At 35.4% G+C, this 24,376-nt stretch overlaps 1 protein-coding gene across 1 annotated transcript; it reads left to right on the forward strand.

Moving 5' to 3' along the window:
- The first annotated feature begins 90 nt into the window (after positions 1-90).
- Positions 91-19,999, forward strand: LIPN (lipase family member N). The gene is made up of 10 exons (XM_054435664.1): positions 91-175; positions 1,476-1,591; positions 2,214-2,331; positions 4,438-4,636; positions 6,714-6,823; positions 9,175-9,311; positions 11,221-11,367; positions 14,850-14,921; positions 15,466-15,537; positions 18,384-19,999. Exons 2-10 carry the CDS (start codon positions 1,484-1,486, stop codon positions 18,615-18,617), a joined length of 1,197 nt encoding a protein of 398 aa, XP_054291639.1. The 5' UTR covers positions 91-175; positions 1,476-1,483; the 3' UTR covers positions 18,618-19,999.
- Positions 20,000-24,376: the final 4,377 nt, after the last annotated feature.

The following is a 24,376-nucleotide window of genomic DNA, read 5'->3' on the forward strand; positions in this document are numbered from 1 at the left end:
TGTGTGTCTCAGTCTAAAGCTTCCTCGTTTTCACAAGCTTCCTGTTTCTCATCTCTCTAGCTTCTAACTGTCACTGTAATCATCTCTTATTCTTCAGCCTGATGTCAAAAGCAAAAGTTCAGAAGTTCCTCATCAATAAGGAGTCCTTGTGAGCAGGTGAAGCTCATCTAACTAGGTAAGATGAAGATCTATCATAACCAGGAGGCAGGTTGGAAGGTGCCAGTTGCACCGGCAGTCAGGTGCAAGAGCTCTGCAGTGGTGAGGCTGCCTGAGTGTCCATCCTAGATCTGTCACCTCTTGGCTCTGTGACCTCGAGCAGGTCTTAAATCTCTCTAAGCCTTTGTTTTTTGTTTTTTTTTTCATTGATAAAATGAGATAATAATAGCACCAAAATTATGGAGATTTTGGGAGCTTAAATAACATATGCAAACTATTAAGAGTAATGCCTGCCATAAGGGCACTCAGTAACTTATTATTAGTTTCATACAATTTGAAAAGTTTCATAACATTTGCAGATATAAGATGATCTTCAACCAGATAGCTAATGTATGCAAAGCTATTTAGCTTCAGAAGTAAACTGCATTTCTAGAAGTTAAATATTACTTTGTTATAGTGAATTATCCCTAATATTTATCTCTTGCTCATTTTTATAAGAAAAATAGTGAAAGCATTTATTAAGAACTTACACTGCACTAAGTGTTATATATGACTTAATCCTCACTATGACCCTATGAGATAGGTTACATTATTGTCCTAATTTTACTAACAAGGAAACGAAGAGACAAAGCTACTAAAACACTTGCCTGAGGTTCGACATCTTCTTCTGTGGTGAGGCTGGACTTCAAATTTAGACCATTTGACTGCAGCACTTATATGATGAGCATGCTGTTTAGTGTTACAGTGTTGGTCTACCTTTGAACAGACATACTTTTAAACCATGGCAAGGAAGTGAGACTGCACATTGAAATATGCAAAATTTGCCTTTGGGTGCCACTAGAGAAATAGTCACATCACCAGAAACTAATCATAAGCTTTTTTTTTGGTTAAAGTTTTATTTATCCATTTTTCTTGTTTACTTTGTGGGATACTGGGCTTACTTAGGGGATACCTCCGCTTTTCATTTGGCCATAGTATGAAAACCTGTCCTCTGAATCTTTAGATATTTTGGCAAATTGTAGGCAAACAAAGACTTAAAGCAATTCATCCTTGATTAAAATAAGACCAAAAATGCCTCCATACTTGATTAAATTTATTTCATTTTAGGAACCGGATTATAATCAAGACAACTTCCACATGAAAAAATAGATTAATAGTGCTCCAAGTTAGTTCACTGTATTTATTCCTTTTTATACATTATCTGCCTTTGGTGTTATTCAAGTTTTCATTAATCATTAATAATTTCACTAATCATTTTATTTCATTAATCAATATTGAGAGATAAAATTAATCTGTGAATATTAAATGTTTTATGCCAGGCGTTTCTATGATGTGGCTGCTTTTAACAACAACTTGTTTGATCTGTGGAACTTTAAATGCTGGTGGATTCCTTGATTTGGAAAATGAAGTGAATCCTGAGGTGTGGATGAATACTGTAAGTCATGGAAAACTGTGAAGAACATCAAATAAAGCAGGACTAATGGATTATGAGGTTACAAAAGGTCCTGTTGTAACAGAAAATCTCTGATAAAACAGACAAAATGTAGATGGTTTTTAACCTCTGCAAGAGTCAAGCTAGTTAGATCTTTGGCTGAAAAACGAATACTGTCCAGTAATGAAAACCAAAATTGTGCTATTGTGCTATCTATCTATCTATCTATCTATCTATAGATAGATAGAACCTCCTCTTTTGAATTTATGTTTTAAGAATATAAAGCTATTTGTTGATATACATGATTGCCTTCTATTGATCTATAGTTCTATTACTTTTAAACCAAGAGGGGTCTCAAAAGACAATTGACTTGATAATATAGCTTTGTCAGAAAGAATGTGTCAACGCTAAATTTTCCCCCAACCCGCCAAAATATTAGCCAATAGTAGATATTTTTGAACATTCTACTTATTTTGTATTAGACTTTATTTATTAATTTTACAGTTACCTGGTGCTACAAATTTCAGATAATACACCCTAATAAGCACACCGCAGATGGTTTGTTTTAATTCCTTTTTATATCCTTTGGAGAAGTTCCACTAACAACTGTATTTTTACTGGGCAGAGTGAAATCATCATCTACAATGGCTATCCCAGTGAAGAGTATGAAGTCACCACTGAAGATGGGTACATACTGCTTGTCAACAGAATTCCTTATGGGCGAAGACATGCTAGGAGCACAGGTACAAGATATGTCTCTCCTGAAAAGGGGACTGCATTGACCTCCTGCTTCTCAGGAGGAATTTAATGCTAGATATGCATCAACAGAGTTTATCAAAATTGGTTTGAATTATTGGATTAGTCTTTAAATAGTTAACAGGGAGGCTTACTCTTTTCCTGATAATTCTCTGAAGACAGACAAGAACCTAAAAATACAAATAGCAAGACTGATCTTGCTAACTGCAACCAGACGTACATGTTAGGGTGTAAACAGAAAGGCGGAGCCTACATTTTGTCACCTCATTACTGATTTATCATGTGGAAAATTGCTTTGTCCCGGGAAAATGGATCTCCTCATTGTCAGAAGGAGATTTTCTGGGTTGTATGAAATTGACTCTGGAGCACCCAAGAAGAGCCTCTCCTGCCCCTACTAAAATAAAGGGGCCTCCCTCTGCAAGATAAAAAAACAATCTAGTTAAATGACAACAGCATTTCTGAAAAGTTTTCCAGGACTGAAAACCTTAACATCCACATACACTTTGATCTAAGGGACAGACGGTTCATAGAATGAAAGAGTATGGTGTCAATAAGGCTTGAATTCTAGAATGAGGAGCCAGCCATGCCATAGCAGGGGAATGATACTCCTTAAAAGGGAAAATTTAACTGCAAATCCTCTGAAGTAGAAATGATAAGAATAACCAAAATATCTGCAATGGTTCGATAGCAAATAATTTATTGGCAGCTGCTTACCATGTTCATTTTGCATCTTTTCTCCCACCACACATATTAAGGAGCAGCTGAGGTCATGTTTGGACATTCTCTCCCTCTTATATCTCCAGTTTCAGAATGAAAAATGAGAGTGAGATATGAGTAGTTTTACTAGTTAAAATATGAAACACCCAGTTAAATTTGAAGGTCAGATAAACAACAAATAATTTTTTATAAGTCTCATTTTAAGATATACTAAGAAGTCATTATTTATTCACTATTATCACTATTTATAAAATTTTGTAGAGCATCCTGGATCTTTTTGCTTACTTTTGTTTTTATTTTTTGCTAAATCTGGCAATCCCAGGCACATGTGTGAAGGAGCTGTGAAATATAAAAGGAGAAAACTTTTATGGGAAAGGTTTTGCTTAAGGAGAGATAATTTTGGAAAGATTTAGAATTAAAGACCATTCATCAGATGTAATGTTCTAAATACTTTAAATCAGTTAAACCTCTCATCAACAATATGAGATGGGTACCACTAATAGTCACCATTTCACAAATGATGAAATTAAGGCACAACCGGTTATGTTAAGAGGCCTAAAGTCCACAAATAGCAAGCTGACAGACCAGAATTTAAGCCCAGGCATGCTGGCTCCAGAGCCTGTGCTCTTAGTCATTAAATTATAGTGCCTTATTTGACCTTCCGCCCTGGTTCTCTGCATCTCCCTGAATGCTCTCTCTCCCTCAGAAATCTGGAAGTTGGCAGAGGGACACTGAGCTGAGTATATACTATTGTAGTTTTTAAATGCTCTCCACTGGGCAGAGGATGGGGATTTGAATAGAAATTTGGTGAGGAACTCATCAGTGTCCATTTACACTCACCTCTTCTTCCTGCCTGGAAGAGCTATAGGACTTGAGTAAGCATGATAAATTTCATGTCTTTGTAAACCACACCCAGGAAATTTGTATATACGAATACATAGAGCAGAGTAGTTACCAAGACAGACTTTGACATAAAAAGAACTGGGTTTGAGTCCCTGCTCTGGCCTTTTTATCTGGGTGGCCCTCTGGGAAAGTTACTTAACTACATAAAGGTTTGTTTCCACATCTACAAAATGAGGGTTCTCAAAATAGCAGCTAGTTTATAGAGTTGTTGCAAGAATTTAGTAAGCTAATACATATAAATAGGTCAACATAGCACCAGGTACAAAATATGTGCTCAAGAAATTGAAGTTACCTGATTATAATGCTCTATACTATTGACAAGGGAAAAGTGAAAACAGTTTTTGTTTTACCATGTGTGTATGTGTGTGTGTTTCTGTGATATTTCTGACATGCTCTGTTTACCATAAATTACTCTCACTCTTTCTCTCTCTCTCTCTTTCTCCCTCTCTCATCTTACCCTTCCCCCTGCCCAGGTCCCCGGCCAGTTGTGTATATGCAGCATGCCTTGTTTGCAGACAATGCTTACTGGCTTGAGAATTATGCCAACGGAAGCCTTGGATTCCTTCTAGCAGATGCAGGTTATGATGTATGGATGGGAAACAGTCGGGGAAACACTTGGTCAAGAAGACACAAAACACTCTCTGAGACAGATGAGAAATTCTGGGCCTTTAGGTAAATATTAGCTAAGAAAACTCAAGGGGGAAATTGGAGGCAATTAAAAAAAATAATGTGGACGCTATTAATGATAATCTTTGATGCTTGAAGTCATATAGCTCCTTGTAGTTTCTGTTAAGATCTCAAAGGAGGGAAACAGCAAGAAGCTCTGATTTTCACTGATTCTCCCACAGGTATGGCATTTCAACAAGATCATTGTTACATCCAATTCCATCAATTCTATGCATTAAAAGTATGTCCACAGAGACAGCTCAGGAAATTATCATGAGCAATGTGCACATTCCTTCAGCCAATGTTTACTGAGTGGCTACTGTATGCGCTGTTCTAGGCCCCGAACATTCAAACAGGGAACAGACAAACTCTCTGACCTCAAAAAGCTTATGTTCATTTTAGTGATAATTTTACAAGTCATTTCTCCTGGATGGCCAATCAACTGTGTAAAGATGATTTGGACCAGGACCTTATTGATTTAGAGAAACTGTGATTGAGATTGCACATAGTACCATTTTCAGGAAAACTCCAATATTAGATTTTTAAAACCTTGTTAATGGGCAATGAAGAAGAATCTTTTTGATATCTTAATTGTTTCTTTTAATGGAAGAGTTTTCAGCTGTCACCAGAGGACAGGCTGATGCCTGCAATAGACTTTCTTTCTTCAGGCCTAAGCTCCCTGTTGGTTTGTAAACCTGCTGCTAGAACAGAGTGTGTATTCCTATTACATTAATAAAATATTCAGTACCCACTGAAAGTTTGAGAATAGTGGAGGAATAGAATAGAATGTTATGGTCAGAGTTCTTGGGCAGGGGCAAGCATCAGGAAATATTGAATCACTAGTCTTTAAGAGGTGTCACAATTCTTCTACTCTTGGAAGTCCCAATCTATAGATTTCCTCACATGTTCTTTTAATAAACAGGCTTCTAACTTATGGAATACCTGATTTGACTAAATGTCATATAGGCCCTTTTGTTCCTCCTGTCTGAAGAACAAAATACTGGTACTACGGAATGTTGGTATATATTAAATATATATCTATATATCCACATGGACAGGAATACTACTACTAACAACATCTTACTGAGTGCCCACTGGCAGCCAGAGTCGTTTCTTTCATACTATTAAACCCCGTTAGCAGCCCTATAAACCAGGCACTACCCTGTTTATTTCCCAAATGAGAAAACATAGGCTCAGAGCATTTCAGTAACTTCTCAAGAGTTGCAAAGGTCATAAATGGTAGAATCATGATTTACAAAACCCCTGTTTCCAACGATGGGTATTAAATGGCCCTAAGAATTGTGAAGCCTCATGTGGGAGTCAGAAGTAGAAGCACACAAGCCAGATGGGGAAAGGGAGGGCAAAGAAAAGCAAGAGAAGGGAAGGAAGAGGAGGAATCATAAGGTTGACCTTCAAACATCTTTTGTAACAAGTTTTGAAAGTGTTCCTCTTTGTTTTTTTTTTAAATCCTCAGTTTATTGTACAAACAATAATGAATAATTGGTTTACTATAAAGATAGAAGAAAGATAGTTCCTGTGCCCTTGCCAAGGGTTATTTTGAACAATGATACCTTTGCAACTGACCTGAAACCTTATTCCTGTTTTAATCCCTGGGGTTTAAAGGGATTACATTAACATTAAAGAACTGGGGTTCCAGGGATTTCACTTTGGGGAGCACTGGGTTACACCTTCCAAGTTTACCTTCTTACAATTGAGGGTGCAGCCTGATCATCTTTTTTTTTTATCTGAATATTTCTTTTTTTTAATTATTATTATACCTTAAGTTTTAGGGTACATGTGCACAATGTGCAGGTTAGTTACATATGTATACATGTGCCATGCTGGTGTGCTGCACCCATTAACTCGCCGTTTAGAAAGTGTTCCTCTTATAAGGAAGTAAAATGTACATATGCAGAAAAACAAAAAGCTACAATAGCCTACATGTAATTGGATAAATAATGAAATACACATTGAATCTAAGTAAACAGCATAGAATCTGTGTGTAAAAAAGAAGTGAGCAAGTGCTCTGAGTTTTAAACTTAAACTTGCAAGTATTTATAAAAGCCCCTGTTTTATTTTGCAGTTTTGATGAAATGGCCAAATATGATCTCCCAGGAGTAATAGACTTCATTGTAAATAAAACTGGTCAGGAGAAATTATATTTCATTGGACATTCACTTGGCACTACAATAGGTATGTTTATGAGGGTCGCTGTTAGGTGTGCTTTTGAGGGTCAGTTTTCTCAGAGTCTTACAGGAGTTCACCTTTATGTTGGAATAAAACAACTGTTACTTATAGTGCCCTCAATTCCCTGTCCTCTGCTGGGAATAACCCTAGTACTCTAAGTACCTGTGAGCCTGCAGTGCACAGACTATATGTAGGGCAAACCTTTCCTGGGTCTCTGGTCACAGCAGCATATTGACTATGGTGATGCAATTTCCCAGGAATAACATGTGTTCCAAATTCAAAGAAATAATTCCGCAGAGTAAGTTTCTAGATTCCCTCTGAGCTGAAAAAGTAAAATTTAATGCCATGGAATATGGCTGAAACATAATAAATGTGCATCAATCATCTTTTTCTCACAACCCAAATGGGATTTTTAAAAAATAAAAGGGAAGGGCTTATACTTATATTTAAACAAATTGAAAAGACATGGCTATATTTGTTTGTGGGTTGGAACACAAAAGCTTACTATAATAAATCAATTGAGCTTATCTATTCGGTGTGTGATTTAGTATTTATGAGATAGCAAGTAAATGTAAGCACTATGTAGAAATTTCTAAAGTTTTTTAAGCTGACAATTTACTTCTTAATTTACTTACTTTACTTAATTTACTTTACAATTTACTTTCCAGATATTTTGGAAAGAAATCAATAATCTAGTTCCAAGTAAAAGTTGAAAGGAACCCATACTAATAAAAGCTTTGAATTTGTCATTGAACTTCCACTAAAGTTTCCAATTTTAAGAGAATAAATCACGTGAAAATGCAATATTTTAGTTTAGGGAAATATTTTCATTATCACCACTATCATCAGTAACAAACATATATTAATTAGTACTTTAGATTGATAGGCATTTTCCAAGCTCAGAACAGGCAGTTAGCATCAGACAGCGTATACTAAAAAAGTATCAAAGAACTCATAGGAGATCAAAAATGCCACCAATAGGCAAATTATAGTATCTAACACTTATTGAGCATTCGTTATGTGTAGGGTCTTGTGTTCAGGACCTTTCCCACAGTATCTCCCTCTGATCTTCAAAACAACCCACATGTTATTATCCCCATCTCATAGAAGACGAAACACAAGTTCAGAACACAGATTCAAACCAGATGTATCTGATTTCACCAATGGGGTAAGGGAGAAATGGTGTAGAGAAGGAATGACTTTAGTTGGTTTTGGAAAGTGGGTAGGACTTAGATATGCTCTTATACTTGATCTGCAAAAAAAAAAAAAAAAAAACCATGGAGAATTTGATTATCTGTGCTCTGTGTTGCATTTAGGGCATAAATATTTTTAGTGACTGTTGTTTGCATTTTGGACAGAGCAATTTCTGTTACGTAAGGAGCACCCACTCTTTGTAGGACATTTAGGTCCCAGCTCATTAAACAGGGCTCTGCAGTCAGTGTGACCCTCAAAAATCTCACCTCCACACATTTCCAAACACCATCTGGGGAAATACTATTCCTGATTCAGAGTCTTTTTATCAATTGTTCAGTCAATTATTTCAGTTCTTCTTTTTCTGGCCAAGACAGTTTCAATGTTTCAACAAGTGTTTCAGTACACACACACACACACACATGCCAGTGGAGGCCCAGGAAGGGACCTCTGGAAACCAAATTATACGGATATTCTCCCTAGCCTACCCAGTGTTGTGCTGATCTCCATCCTCACAGATATAAAAAGGGGTGCAATGCTACCGCTGAAAGAGCAAAGCAAATGGAGATGCCTGGTCCTTACTGGGCCATCATGGACACTAGGGAAAGCCCCTTTCTTTTTGGAAACAGGGAAGAGTCTAGAGGGTTGAAAAACACCCAGCAAGGCACAGGGAGCAGTGAAATTTCATTCTATAGTGAGAAAGAAAACCTGTTAGAATAACTGGGTGATGCTGCAGAAAGAAATCAATTCACCTCCTGTGACTGATTATTTGCTTCTGGAAGCTCTGTGATTCATTCTGGCATCTAAGAGTTAGGGTTGAAATGAGAATGTTGCCAGCATTTACCCCATGCTTGGGAAGTGAGGTCGCCTTCAGTTCACACAGCAGTAGCTACTCCGGCAGCTTAACCATCACCTTTCCCCTGCCAGCTACTCCATTTCCCCCAATCAAGTCAAACTGTCCATAAATAGAATAAAATAAAATTGGAGACTTGAGAGCAGAGAAGACTGAAGGCAGATTATCTTTATAGAATAACTCAGAAGACTTCTAATTCATCCCCAATATGATCACGATAGAAGGAAAAAAGACTAAGCAGAGCCCCACTTTTGTTAGAAACATTGCGTAAGTATTTATTTTTACAAGATTGTCTTGTCTCCTGTTCTCTCAGGGTTTGTAGCCTTTTCCACCATGCCTGAACTGGCACAAAGAATCAAAATGAATTTTGCCTTGGGTCCTACGATCTCATTCAAATATCCCACGGGCATTTTTACCAGGTTTTTTCTACTTCCAAATTCCATAATCAAGGTAGGCTCCTTTCAACAACATGTACATGAGGATCTCATTTTGGATCATAAATCCTTATTATTTTCAAATCTACTGTAAAGTAAAAGTAGGAAATTTAGATAAAATCTACAGAACTTAGACTCTGTGGGTATGTGCTTGTGTATGTGTGTCCCCGCATGTGCGCATGTCTGTGCCATAGTATCTGCAGGTTCTGTAATACAATTTCCTACACAAGGTCATCAGCAGAGCTGAGTATATGTCAGAATTTCTAGCTGAGCTGAGTGCTATATGACAACAAGGATTTTTCTTGTTTTCCCAAGTTTTTTTTGTTCCATTTAGTCAGGAAGGTCAATGAATTCACATTGCCCAAATGAAAGACACTTCAAGTTACCCATAATCACTGATGTGTCCAATTCTGACATTAGAAAAACCTGATTAATATATTCCTTCCAATATAGAAACTTGCCCTAATTACTAAAGCTAAGATTCCAAAGCCTAAATGTATTACAGCTCAAGTATTAATTCAAATATTTATTGGTTATTTTTCAAGAGTTGAAAAAGTCATTTGGTTGCCAATTGTGGATTTGGAATTTAATCTATTAAAGGGTTGTTTTGCTTTTTTTTTTTTCTGTTTGCTTTTGTTTCTCTACAAAGGTCATTGCCAGAATGAACATAGATAGCATTTAATCAAATTCAAGAGTGGCCTTTGAATTTGGGATGACGGATAAAATGGATTTGGGCCAAAATTGAAGTCAAAGAGACGAGTTAGAATATCAAAATAATTCATATATAAGAAAATGAGACATTGGTTTGGGGTAGAGTGGTAGGAATGGAAAAAAATTATTTGTTAGCTAACACAAGGAAGAATTTCCATAGGGCCTAATGATTGGTCTGATAATAGTTTTATTGTATTGTTTACTGAGAAGACAAATGATGGAACTTCCTTATTCAAGAGCTTTTCTAGTTTATTTCAAAATGTGTTTACATCAGTTAGGTTTTAATGTTTTCTATATTTGGGCAGCATGAGCAAACTAATTTGTTAAATTAAATTCAGAGAGAGATACATCTATCTGTAAATACATATATGTGTTGTATGTGTTGCTCTTCCTACATAGGTCAGCTATAAGGCAAATAATGTTCCTGGGTTATCTCAGTTTCACATTTCCCGCTGTCAATATTCCTGCTACTTTTAAGTCCCATATCCTGCTCTTTTCTTCCATCAGTTTCCCCCAGAAGCTCCAAGACCCCACCAGGAATCCCCATTCAAGTTTACTTTCCCAAGTCCTGGAATTTTCAATTGTGCTGCCTTTGTGACATTATCATATCTTTTCTGTTCAGTGGTTCCTTCTCTTTGGCTCGCCATTCTCTACTTTTCAGCCTGAGAGCTGGCTAATCTGGGACAGTACTCGAATGCAGTGTGCACATGGGTAACGTGGAAAACCCCGATTTTCCCTTATATTCAAGGTATTATTTGACCTTAAGAAAAACTGTTTTACATTTCGTACCAATTAATGAGAAAAAAATATTGGCAAGCACTGACTGGGCAGAATACAGGGAAGCTTCACTATGGAGAAGTGAATTTGGGATTGAGGGCCTTTATTGCAATATCCTTGTAAATAATATTTGATACTCTTCCTCATCTGGAGATACATTCCTAAGTAACTTTTCCTGAATAATTTGGTCTCCTTGACTGAATCAGTAAGTACAAATAGATCCCCAAGCATGGCTCTTTCCTAGAATGAAGGAAATGTCAAGAAGTCTGAAGATGATTCTTGAATTTTGGTTTTTTGCTATTGCTATTTGGGCTTGTTATCCTTGTTGTTGCTATTGAGTTGAGCTCCTTATATATTCTGGTTACTAATCCCCTGTAATATGGATAGTCTGCAAATATTTTATCTCATTCAAAGATAATTATTATTTACTTTCATAGGCTGTTTTTGGTACGAAAGGTTTCTTTTTAGAAGATAAGAAAACGAAGATAGCTTCTACCAAAATCTGCAACAATAAGATACTCTGGTTGATATGTAGCGAATTTATGTCCTTATGGGCTGGATCCAACAAGAAAAATATGAATCAGGTTTGTATGATAATTATAGGGCCATTTGATACCTTAAGAAATTCCAGCTTTCCTTTGACTCATTTTGATATATCTATTTACTGTATAAATTCATATGGTATTCCAAACCCTTAAAGACAGATTTTTTTGCTTTTAAAAATGGTTATGGGTATACAATAGTTGTACATATTTATGAGATACATATATTTTGATATAAGCACACAATGTGTAATGACCAAATCAGGGTAATTGGGATATCCATCACCTCAAGCATTTATCATTTCTTGTTTTTAGAGACATTCTAATTTGACTCTTCTAGTTATTTTGAAATATACAATGAATTATTGTTAACTATAGTCATCCTATTGTGCATGCTAGACTTTATTCCTTCTAACGGTATTTTGGTATCCATTAACCAATGCCTCTTTATCCTTCCCCTACCCCTACTACCTTTCCCAGCCTCTGGTAACCATCATTCTTCTCACTATCTCTATAAGGTCAGTTTTTTTTTAAACTCCCCTGTATGAGTGAGAACATGCAGTATTTGTCTTTTTGTGCCTGGCTTATTTCACTTAATGTAATGTTCTCCAGTTTCATCCACATTATTGCAAATGACATGATTTCATTCTTCTTATGGCTGAATAGTATTCCACTGTCTATATGTACCACATTTTGTTTATCCACTCATCTGTTGATAGACACTTAGGTTGATTTCATATCTTGGTCATTGTGAATAGTGCTATACTAAACATGGGGGTGCAGATGTCTCTTCCATGGATTGATTTCCATTTTTTTTAAATATAGACCTAGCACTGCAATTGCTGGATCATATGGTAGTTCTACTGTTAGCTTTTTGAGGATCCCTCATACTCTTTCCCATAGTGCCTGTACTAATTTACATTCCTACCAACAGTCTGTGCAAGGGTTCTATTTTCTCCATATTCTTGTCAGCATCCATTATTGCCTATCTTTTTGATAAAAGCTATTTTAACTGGAGTGAGATAGTATTTCATTGTAGTTTTGGTTTGCATTTCTCTAATGATTAGTAATGTTGAACATGTTTTTAATGTACCTCTTGGCTATTTGTATGTCTTCTTTTGAGAAATGTCTACTCAGATCTTTTGCCCATTTTTAAATCGGATTTTTTTTTGCAGTTGAGTTATATGACCTCTTTATATATTCTGGTTACTAATCCCTTGTCAGATGGGTAGTTTACAAATATTTTCTCTCATGCAACAGGTTGTTACTTCACTTTGTTGATGGTTTGCTTTGCTTTGCAGAAGCTTTTTAGCTTGAGGTAATCTAATTTGTTCATCTTTGCTTTGGTTGCCTGTGCATTTGAGGGCTTACCTCAAATTGGCCCAGACCAATGTCCCGGAGTGCTTCTGCAATGTTTGTTTTTTAGTAGTTTCATAATTTCAGGTCTTAAATTTGTCTTTAATCCATTTTTATTTTGTTTTTGTATCTAGCAAGAGATAGAGATCTAATTTCATTCTTCTGCATATGGATATCTAGTTTTCCCAGCATCATTTCTTGTGGAAATTGTCTTTTGCCCAATGTATGTTCTTGATGCCTTTGTTGAAAATTAGTTGACTATAAGTGTGTGGATTTATTTCTGGGTTCTTTATTCTGTTCCATTGGTCTATGTGTCTGTTTTTATGCCAGTATCATGCTGTTTTGGTTATTACAGGTTTGTAGTATAATTTGAAGTCAGGTCATGTGATGCCTCCAGCTTTGTTCTTTTTACACAGAATCTTATATTTAGAAAAACCTAAAGACTCCAACAAAAAACCTGCTAGAACTGATAAACAAATTCATTAAATTTGCAGGATACAAAATCAACATACAAAATTCAGCAGTATTTCAATATGCCAGAGCAAATAGTCTTAAAAAAAAGAAAGAAAAATAAAAAACAAGAAATAATCCCATTTATAATAGCTACAAATAAAATAAAACACCTAGGAATAAACCATACCAAAGAAGTGAAAGATTTCTGTGATGAAAACTATAAAACACTGATGAAAGAAATTGAAAATGACATTAAAAAATGGAAAGGTATTCCACGTTCATGGATTGCAAGAATCAATATTGTTAAAATGTCCATATGATCCAAAACAATCTACAGATTCAATGCAATCCCTATCAAAATACCAATGACATTCTTCATTGAAATAAAAAAAAGCCTAAAATTTAAGTGGAACCATGAAGGTAGATGTCTGCTATACATAGAAGATTAAGTACTCAACAAACCTTGAATGTGAAGACTGGGGAAGTGAATAGGCAGCTTCATTCTTCTATTCCCTGGCGAAATTTAGGAGAATGGATGTTTTATAATGGGTAGCAGTTTCTTACATGCTCTCAATCAGCCATAACTTACTACAGTCAATTTGAATTCATTGGATTTGAATATATCGGGTTAAAAATAAAATCCTAAAAAGGAGAGAAGCACATATAAACCTGCATCTTATTTCACATGTTCCTTTCTTTGTGGGTGACTTTTGTTTTGAAATAGAACCTGCAAAATAACAGGACAGGGTGGAAGGGAGATGGGATCCCCTCTTTATGAAGAAGCAGCAGTCCTATTTTATCACCTCTTCATTTTCTGTTATTGAGAATTCAGGAAGGAGGAGGAGGAAGAGTTCACATCCGCAGACTGGTGTGGTTGAACAGTTGTCTCTACCGTATTCCAAATAGCAGCCAATGAGGCTGTTACAGTGAAGCCAGTCCCAAGATAATTGTTCTGTACCCCTATTCTCTAAGACACTAAATTGTGCTAGACTGAAACCCATAAGGAACCATTGTTCAAAGTTGGCTTGTTCAAAAGTAAAGATTTTTAATAGTTTCTTCTAATTAGATTATTTTCTAAGACATAGAATTATGATTACTATTTTATCTCTATAATTTTCATCTCTATAATGTTTACAAATACTGAAATAACCTTTGGAAAAAATTGGCTTTTAGTTTTACTTTTGCAATATTTTATTTTATCCCCATAAAAGCCTAGGAAATTGGTACTATGACTTTTAGTATGTTCATTTAATAGATGAAAAAACAGAAACTCAAAGATGTTAAATATGGTGGCCAAGTTCACAAAGCTGATCATTAACAACAACAGGGCCTGAACTCCTGATTTTCTGATTTAATCTGTGACAGTGCACCTGGCTGCACATGCACGCATCACCCCCATACTTGCACATAGAACCTTTCCTAGTTGGCTTTGCTCCATGATGACCATTACTGTTCCTTCTACTTTAAAATAAGCAAATTATCCTACAGATTCAGAGCTGGTGCAGGTGTGCTGTCAAGCAGCCCATTCCATTAGTCAGCTTGTGGTTCACTCACATTCAAGTATTGACATAAATGGTATATTTATCTAGATAATTCTACCTTGTTATTTTCAAAGCCCCAGTCTTGTTCGCTAATTCTGTGCATCATTTTTCTCTGATTCTGAAAGGCAAAATTTTGTTGGGCAATTGCTGTAATATGAGTTTTATCTCCTTTAGAGTCGAATGGATGTGTATATGTCACATGCTCCCACTGGTTCATCAATACAGAACATTCTGCATATAAAACAGGTAGAGTCTTAGTCATGGAAAACCATTCCAATCCTTATTTTCAATATATTTAAAAAGACAGAATTGACCCTGTTAACAGGCCTACCCTAAGAATCTTAAGAGCTTGCTTCCAGTTTATCCTTTCTGCCTTCTGTATGCCTTGATTTCCCTGGAATTTAAGAGAAAGGATGTTATGGTACAGACCAAGTAGATGACATAAATGAACACCATCTTAAATCAGAGTTTTAAAAATAGGCCCTGAACTGAAGCAAGAGGTAAACTAGGGAAGCCTCAGGAGAAATGAGACTTCTCCAGAGAGAAGTAGCTGGGATTTAACTTCTTTCTAATGAGGCTTGGTTTTCCATGAACTTTTCCTTTAAACCAAGGGGGGTATTGCTCGTCTTTCTGTTGAGCCCCATTTGTCATAACTGTAAAATGGGTATTTACATCCTTCTGGTCTAGGAGCCCTATTTTCTTCCTACCATACAGTATTTTTCTAAAATTTGCTGTTAGCTTTCATGATTCTTACCCTAACTATTCTTTTTCTAAAAAACATTTGTTTCAGCTTTACCATTCTGATGAATTCAGAGCTTATGACTGGGGAAATGAAGCTGATAATATGAAACATTACAATCAGGTGAGCTACTTACAGTAACCCCAGCGTGCTGATTTTGATAAATTATAATAAAAAATTATTTGAGGATGGAAAGACTCCTACCTGTCATTTGGTGGCATTTATACTGATAGAACTTTTTTTTAAAAAAAGTTTAACTTTAATTTAAATTTATTTCAGAAAATTTATAAATTAAAGAAGCATATACAAAGGAACTTAGATCATGTGTAATCCTTCCATCCAGAGATAACCAGATGTACTAACATTTTGGTGTATTTATTCCAATTTTCTCAGTATTCTATTGCTTTTATACAACTTTTAATCTTTATATTTTACTTAAGCTATAGTAAGAGATAACTAATATAACTGAGGGATTTTTAAATGTATTTTTAATGGCTACATAATAGAAATTGTTTCATAAAAATCTTTACAGCATAAATGAATATACACTTTTTAATACCAACAGAAAAATTAGAATTCCACATGAAAGTTGAATAAATATTAACCAACATTGAAGACTTGGGTCATAAGGCATCTTTCTCCATATAGCTTTATGACATAAAAATCTGTAGCCTTGTTTAGCACTGTACTTTTAATCAATCCTGTCACCACCTTTCTGTTCTCATAGCCAGGGTCTTGGCTTATAAGTATGAACTAAGCAAATTAAATTAAATTGTTTTAAGTATTTTCCCAGTCTATCATATTTTAAGCTATTTACTGGTGCAACTATAGATCGATTATTAATAAGTTGTTTCTGAGGATCAAAACAATCAAACTAATCAATTTCTTAGTAATTAATTGGCCTGTTAGAGGAATAATTCTACTAATCCTTAAAACCACTACAAGAGATAGACCATGTATATTTTATTTATTTTTAAAAATAAGTTTAAGATGTGATTTACATACAATAACATTACTAATTTTGTGTGTCCCATTTAAAGAGTTTTGACAAATATATTTATTTGTGTAACCACACCACAATCTAAATATAGGACGTTTCTATCACCCCTAAAAGTTTTTTTCCTGCTCCTGAGACTATTTATAGACACAAATGCATGTATTTGCAAATGCTTAGAAAAGGTCTAGAAAAAAAAACAGTAAATGTTAAAGTGGTTATCTTCAGAGAGAAGAAAGAAGAAAAGAAGTGGATGGACATGAAACAGTAAGGCACTCTCATTTTGGACTTTACATATGTCTGTTTTCTTCCATTGTTTTTAATAAACATGCTATATTTATAAATTGTTTACATTTACAAGAAAATGAAACAAAATAAACACACACACTCAAGATCATTATGGTCAAGTACTAAAGTATGTGAGAGTGTTAATGTCCTTAGAATTTGTCTGTGGTTAGCTGGTCCTACTCTGCTCCAAGCCAGTCCTATTTTGTGAATTAATCTCATTTGATGCCAATTTTTATTACATTCTCTCCAAAAAACTAGTCTCAACAGTTTGCCCTCTCCTCAAGTTCACAACATTATCTCTGCTATATCTATATTTTATTGAGTATAAGAGAATTAACCCATGTAAGCTCCATGAGGGTAGGGATTTCTCATCATTTTGTTCACCAGTGTTTTCTCATCTGGAAGAATACATGACAATTACTGGGCTCCCAATATCTATGTGTTGCATTAATGAAATTTCTTAACTTTTATCTACCTCAAAATGTCTCTATCTTCTTGATTCTTTCCTTCCTTTCTCTATCAGAAAATGATGGTCCTCTTATTTTCCAAGTTATTCCAGTCCTGTGCCCTTGATCCCATCTCTTCTCACTTCCCCTTCCTTCCTGACTCCATTCTCCTGTCCCTTATGAAAAACAAGCAAGACCATCAATTCTATCCAGTTATCATTACATCACTCTGTTCTTATCAACATATTTTTAGTATTGAAGAGGGCTTCTTCCACTTACTCCTGAACCTTGTACAATGTAGTTTAGGTCTTCATCTTTTATCATAGCTACCCTATTTAAAGTCACCCGTGGCTTTTAATTGCCAAATTCAATGGCCTATCTTCACCTTTTGAAATGTGTTATGTTCATTACCACAGTCTCCTTGCAACTCAGTCCCCTGACTTGGACTTCCATAACACAATGATTTCTGATTTTCCTTCTGTTTGTGATTGTTCCCTTTGTCCCAGGCACTGGCTACTCCTCCTTCACCACTCTGAAATCATTAGCATTCCCCAAGGATTCTTCAAAACTCTCTTTCTTCCTTGGAGAAGTCAGCATAGCTTTAATTTGGACCATTTCTATGGCTCATCTAGATTTTTTCAGGACTTGCCTTCAACCTATTCTTTCTTTAGGTGATTCCATTAACTGTTGCCCATACAGTAGTCCGAAGACAGACCTCTGAGAAATGATTCTTGTCTCCAAAACTTCCACAATATGTCCAAATTTCCTAGCCTGACATTCAGACCTTGATTATCTGCCTCCAAGTTTATATCCTATCATATTCCTTTATATATTCTGTTCTCCAGGTACATTGGGAAGCTTGCCATTCCTGATCATAGCCTACAAACTCTTCCTGCCTCCCATTCACCTCATCTCTGCTGTCAAAATGCAACCTTCCCTCAAGAGTCATTTCACAGGACCCCTCTTTCTATGAAGCCCTCAGGTGGAAATAACTTTTTGTCTTTATTTCCATTTTATTTTGGGAGTGTTTATGGCATTTAACATACCTTACTTTGTATACAAATATTTGCCTTGCTCCCTCTTTTGCAAATTTCTTGAAGGTAGAGACCATTGTATGTTTTCTTCATATGTTGCTGGTGCCTAACAGAACTATGGCCATCGTCCACATTCATTTAGCAGCCCTTGTAGTTATTGCTTTGAGGAGCTTCCTCTCATGAATGCCCTTGCTTTCTCTCCCACAGAGTCATCCCCCTGTATATGACCTGACTGCCATGAAAGTGCCTACTGCTATTTGGGCTGGTGGACATGATATCCTCGTAACACCCCAGGATGTGGCCAGGATACTCCCTCAAATCAAGAGTCTTCATTACTTTAAGCTATTGCCAGATTGGAACCACTTTGATTTTGTCTGGGGCCTCGATGCGCCTCAACGGATGTACAGTGAAATCATAGCTTTAATGAAGGCATATTCCTAAATGCAATGCATTTACTTTTCAGTTAAAAGTTGCTTCCAAGCCCATAAGGGACTTTAGAAAAAATAGTAACCAACAATGAGGTTGTCCCCCAGCACCCTGGGGGAGATGCACAATGGAGTCTGTTTTCCAAGTTAATTGTGTTAGTGTTATTGATGTTTAGAGACATCTTTGCATGGGACCATCTACAGGTCCTTATAAACAATGAGGTAGATTAGGCAAAAAGATAAACAAGTTGCTACTCTATCTGGTATTTAAGTCTAATTAAATTGTAATTTTTAGGGCATACCATCAAGTATAGAAATGTCTGAAGCTTCAAAGGAACAGTGAAATTCCTTTAAGGTCCTATATGGAAACCTCTGTGTCATTTTATTTATATGGATTGCTATGGCAATGGACAGAGTGTGGGATTAGTTGGAGGGCCTGTAACTTCTTTATAAAAGTTTCTTAGCTATCCTGAATATGTATAGACATTTTTACTTTTTTAGGTATTTTCAACATCAGAAACTCAAAAAAGTCCCCAAAGATTCTTCCAGAGAAGCCCTCTTTTCTTATAATCTTATCCCTGGCTATCTGTGTAAACGGAATCTTGAACCCATAATAGGATACATGTATAAAATCTTCCTTATTAAAGCAGAAATAAATTGTACAGCATCAATATCATTTTATAATCACAGGGAGGCTTCTTTGTTTAGCATGTAATGCCCCCTTTACAAGCTTTTTGTTCTTTGAGGGGTTTGAACATTCCATGAAAAACTGACAGATAGGAAACTGACAATAAAAGATTAAGCTAAAGTTGGAAGCAGAAAGTACTAGGCTAGATAGTCTCTAAACATTAAGTATTTTCTTCCTCCATCTTAAAAGCAATGAGAAGCCACCAAAATATTTTACCTAATGGAAACCTGATCGCCATATTCTTGTAATGATCACTTTGGCTGCTACATGGAAAATGGATTAGAAGACGCCAACAAAAGATTCTGAGCAACTTTGTAAATCTGATCAAGTGTTCTGATGCAGGCCGATATCCTTCTGTGCTAAGAGAGATGATCCTTGGAAAATCCAGAGCCAGCTCCATAATACTTTCCTGCTCTGCTGGCAAATCCACAAGCTGCTGGCCCCTGGAGCCATTCTTCTCTCAAAACTAGCATTCATCAATTTAATGTATATGTATTGATGGGGAATAATGGTCACTATGAAAACCATGTGATAATATGGAAAAATACCCGTGATATAATTTATGTGAAGAGAAGAAAATGAAACTGGTAGAACTATGTGATTGCAAATATATACAAATATTAAAACAATTATACGACTTTATAAAATATTTGTATATAATGAAAACTGAAGCAATATAAAAAATAAAATTAGTTGTGTCAGGGTAGTAACATGATGAGTGATTTATAGTTTTTAATTTTTAATATAGTAATGACATAATGTTACAACTTGTCTAAATCTCACAAACTTAATATTCAGTAAAGGAAGATAAACATAAAAGAATACATATTTTATTATACTTTTTTATGTAGGCTAATTGATGGTTCTAAAAGCCTTAAAAAGCTTACTTTTAGGAGGAGAATCATGCCTTGGAGGGCTCTAGGGTCCAGAAAAATGTCATAATACTAGAGCTAGGTGCAGTCAGATTAATTGTAATACATTTCATTATTTTGTCTGGAATACCAAGATGACTTCCAAGCAGGAATGGAGTCTAGCAACACTTTACTGATGGGGAACTTGGCCACAGACTTGTAATACAAATTTTTGGATATGTTGACAATGTTTCTCCTTATTTTTCTTACTTATACAAAGCAAGAAATTTGGCTCACAACCTTGAAACAGACTTACCAGGTTCCTCTAGTTTCCCAAGCCTCAATATCCCATTGCTATTTTTAATAAAACAAGGTAAATAATAACATGAATGTTATTCAATACAAATTGATGTCAAATGTAAATTCTGACTCAGAACATTGGTGAATTTCTTTCAAACGGTATAATCAATCAGTTTCAGAGAGGCGAAGTCTTGCTCAAGTGACGGCCTTTTTGAGACTCATTAACCAAAGAACAAGGCACGTGTTTCACCATCAGGGCTTTGTTCAACTTTGATCACCTCTGCATTCTCCTCTCATAGGAAGGTTACCCACGTTTTCCAAGGTCTGGCCACAATACCACCATTTCTGAAACGTTTTGCCTGAACTCTATGCCCTAGAATTACTGTTCCCTCTTCTAAATCACTTTTTTTTTTTTTTTTTTTTTTGAGACAGGGTTTCACTCTTGTTGCCCAGGTTGGAGTGCAATGGTGCGATCTCAGTTCACTGCAACCTCTGCCTCCTAGGTTCAAGCAATTCCCCTGCCTCAGCCTCCTGAGTAGCTGGGATTACAGGTGTCCATCACATGCCCAGCTAATTTTTTGTATTTTTAGTAGAGATAGGGTTTCACTGTGTTGGCCAGGCTGATCTCGAACTCCTGACCTCAGGCCATCCACCCACCTCGGCCTCTTAAAGTGCTGGGACTACAGGCATGAGCCACCGCGCCCGGCTTAAATCACTTTTTATTATGCTTCTGAATTATCTTTTTGGAGAGTTCTGTGTAAGTCTACTGCCCTAATAAATATTAAGTAGCTTGAAAACAGAAGCATTTAAGATGTAGAACTCTCCATTACCACACTAAATTCACTTTAGCTATTCCTTTATGGTCAACCACCACTACCACTATGACCAGCTCTCCTTGAACTTGATCCCTGACAACTTATCTGTTCTCCATTGCTATAATGTCTTATAAATAAAATCATGGAGTATGTGGCCTTGATATTGGCTTTTTTTACTCAGCATGATGTCCTTGAGATCTATCCAAGTTGTTGCATATATCAAGTTTGTTCCTCCTTATTGCTGAATAGCATTGCATGGTATACATGCACCACAGTTTGTTTAACCATTCACTCACTGAAAAACGCGTGGGTTATTTCCTAGTTTTGGCTTTATCTTTTTGGTGTTTCACTGCTTAATGGCATGTCTTGAAAATAAAAAAAAACACTCAGTTCAGATTCATTAATTTGACTTAATTGCAAGTCCCACCCAAAGCTAAATTTTCTGTGCTAATACCTTCTGTAATCTGTACACTGCCTCAAGGGAAAATGTTACTCAAGTCAGAATTCCCATTGACTTGACTACACAATCCTTGATTCATATTTTAATTTGGCATTTAGAAATTGCAAAACAGTGACGTGGTTCTCATTACATTTTAGAGTTCTAATGTGATTTAAGAAGTGCTTTGGAGTAGGCTGAAAACAGATTGCTAGTATTTATACCTTGATTGACTATGAAGTCCTTCCTCCAGCCATTGTCAAGATGTGACATGTCTTTAGCTCTGTCAAAACCTGCATCAGCATCATCATATCTCCCACAGAGCCAAACCAAATAAAAATAATCACAGTAATAATAGTGTGCAATCATTAAAAATCTATGTGAAGTATTAATATAAAACACCAACAATTTTTAGTATATAGATATAAAAAGGTAAATTCTATAAAAACAGTATGCTTTCTATGGAATGCTCCTTCAAGAAAGTTTCATCATTCTCCTCCATTCTATTTCCTATAAGATTGTCCATAAATTCCATTTATGGAGGAATTCTGGAATCAAACCTTTCTTCTTTTTGTACCTTCTACACATATTTGCCATTTTAGTTTGTGTGTGAATTTCTTTCCTTATCAAAGCAGTCAACTTAGCTAAGAAAGATTATTTATTTGGGATATGATGTCTTAATAAGCTTAATCAAAATAAGCACTTTTATGGTATTTGATAGCACAACAGGGTGACTATAGTCAATAATTGAATTGTACATTTAAAAATAACTAAGAGTATAATTGGATGGTTTGTAACACAAAGGATAAATGCTTGAGGTGATGAGTACCCTATTTACCCTGATGTGATTATATATTGTATGACTGTATCAAAGTATCTCATATATCCCATAAATATATACACCCACTATGTACCCCCACAAAAGTTAAAAATTAAAAACAAAATAAGCACTTACAAATACCTTCCACATCCTACCACTCTACCCCTACCTCAAAGAAAAGATTCCCAAGGAAACTCTAGGTAATGAAAACCTGGTCCTAGAGTCTATGAAATTATGACTTCAACAGTGTGTGGTTCAAAGAGTTCTGAACATTCAAAACAGAAGCAAACAAATCAGTATTGGGGTGAAGCCAAGGGAAAATTACTGACAAGATACTCCACAAGACTTGTCAGGTGTACATGGAACCTGAGAATGTTTAATGTTATAATGAAATACATACTCATATTACAAAGTTACACATGTATTTTAATAATTATAAAATGCAAATATCATTAAGTATAGTGTGATAGTAGCTTCAAGTGTATTTTTTGGCATTAGCATAATACATATGTGTATTTCCATAGTTATTTATATTTATCTAATTTTAACTTTGTTTTCTACTTTTTTGATATACCTGTTAGCCATTTGATATGTTTCAAGTAATTTTTTTCAGGAAGAAATATGTTTTAATATTGTTTACACCCTTGAGTGTCTGAGAAGGTTTTTTGTTGCCTTAACACAAAAGGTTAAAACATCTTTCTACCACAAAATTCTGTAGACATTTTTCTATTTTCTTCTGGAGTTCAGCATTACAACAGAAGTGTGTAAAGTCACCTTTGTTTTTATCTATCTGTAGGTAACGTGTTGTGGTTTTTTAGAAAATAATTAACTTTCTGCTTTTTTACTTGTTTTATATTATCATGGTTTTGTTTTCATCTCTGTAATGAAACGAACTTAGCAAGCATATTTTTGCAAATTACCCCCTTTGATTTTAATTTTGCAATGAACTCTTTCAATCTGCACTTACATGTTTCTTTAACCCAAGTTTTCTTCTATCACGACTTCGAATATTGATGTCAACTCCTTTTAGTCCTTTGTTTTAATCTAGTCAATAATCTGTTACCTGTGTGTTTCTTCAATGTCTACCATCTTCTCTGTCAAAGATTATTTTTATTTCTTTGTCTTTTTCTCTGACCTGTGGGCTTGGTAATCAAGTTTTTCTCAGGATCACTAACATACTTCTATGCAATTCTGTGCTTTACAGTGTCCAGTGTGTTTAATTATTTTTAGTTTTCTTTCAGTTTTTCTTTATCTTGTCCATCTTTCTTTATCCATCAAACTCTGGCATTTTTATTATGAACAATTGCAGACCTGCAAAACCATATAAAATACACTACACTGAACATCTGTATTTACTACCAGGGTTTGGAAATTAAACATTACAAATGAAGTTTGTCTCATTGCATCAATTTTGGTATGTTTTTCCAGGATATTGTTTGTTTCGCCTAAATTTATGTATCTTTCTATGTATGTATATTAATATATGTATTAAATTATACATATCTATGCGTATATTTCTGGATAGGTGTATGTAAAATATTACATATGAAAGCCACCTTTTTAACCTTTTTTCTTTTTATTTCATACCATATTCTTTTTATTTCAGTATATTTTTTTTTATATTTTATTCTGAGTTTTTTAAGAAAAAAATCTTAGCATTAGCTTTTCTAAAAAATGAAAGTACTCCCCAAAGAAGATGCAATATTTTTATCAGCTGCAATTCACATGTGGCCAGGCTTTAGTGGTAACCACATCCTTCCTGAGTGACCTTTGGAGATCATCCACCATCTCACCATACGCTGGTAACCATATTTCTCAGCTTACTTCAGGTGTTTTCTTCCCTTTCCAGAATGGGAAACTTGTGA

Source organism: Pongo pygmaeus, chromosome 8, assembly GCF_028885625.2.
Source record: "Pongo pygmaeus isolate AG05252 chromosome 8, NHGRI_mPonPyg2-v2.0_pri, whole genome shotgun sequence".
NCBI classification, from domain to species: domain Eukaryota; kingdom Metazoa; phylum Chordata; class Mammalia; order Primates; family Hominidae; genus Pongo; species Pongo pygmaeus.

Excerpts from the sequence above, each read along its gene's own strand:
- LIPN (XM_054435664.1), top strand. The coding sequence starts at position 1,484 with ATGATGTGGCTGCTTTTAACAACAACTTGTTTGATCTGTGGAACTTTA. Across the intron at positions 1,592-2,213 it reads CTGAGGTGTGGATGAATACT|AGTGAAATCATCATCTACAA; the intron begins GTAAGTCATGGA and ends TTTACTGGGCAG. Across the intron at positions 2,332-4,437 it reads AAGACATGCTAGGAGCACAG|GTCCCCGGCCAGTTGTGTAT; the intron begins GTACAAGATATG and ends CCCCCTGCCCAG.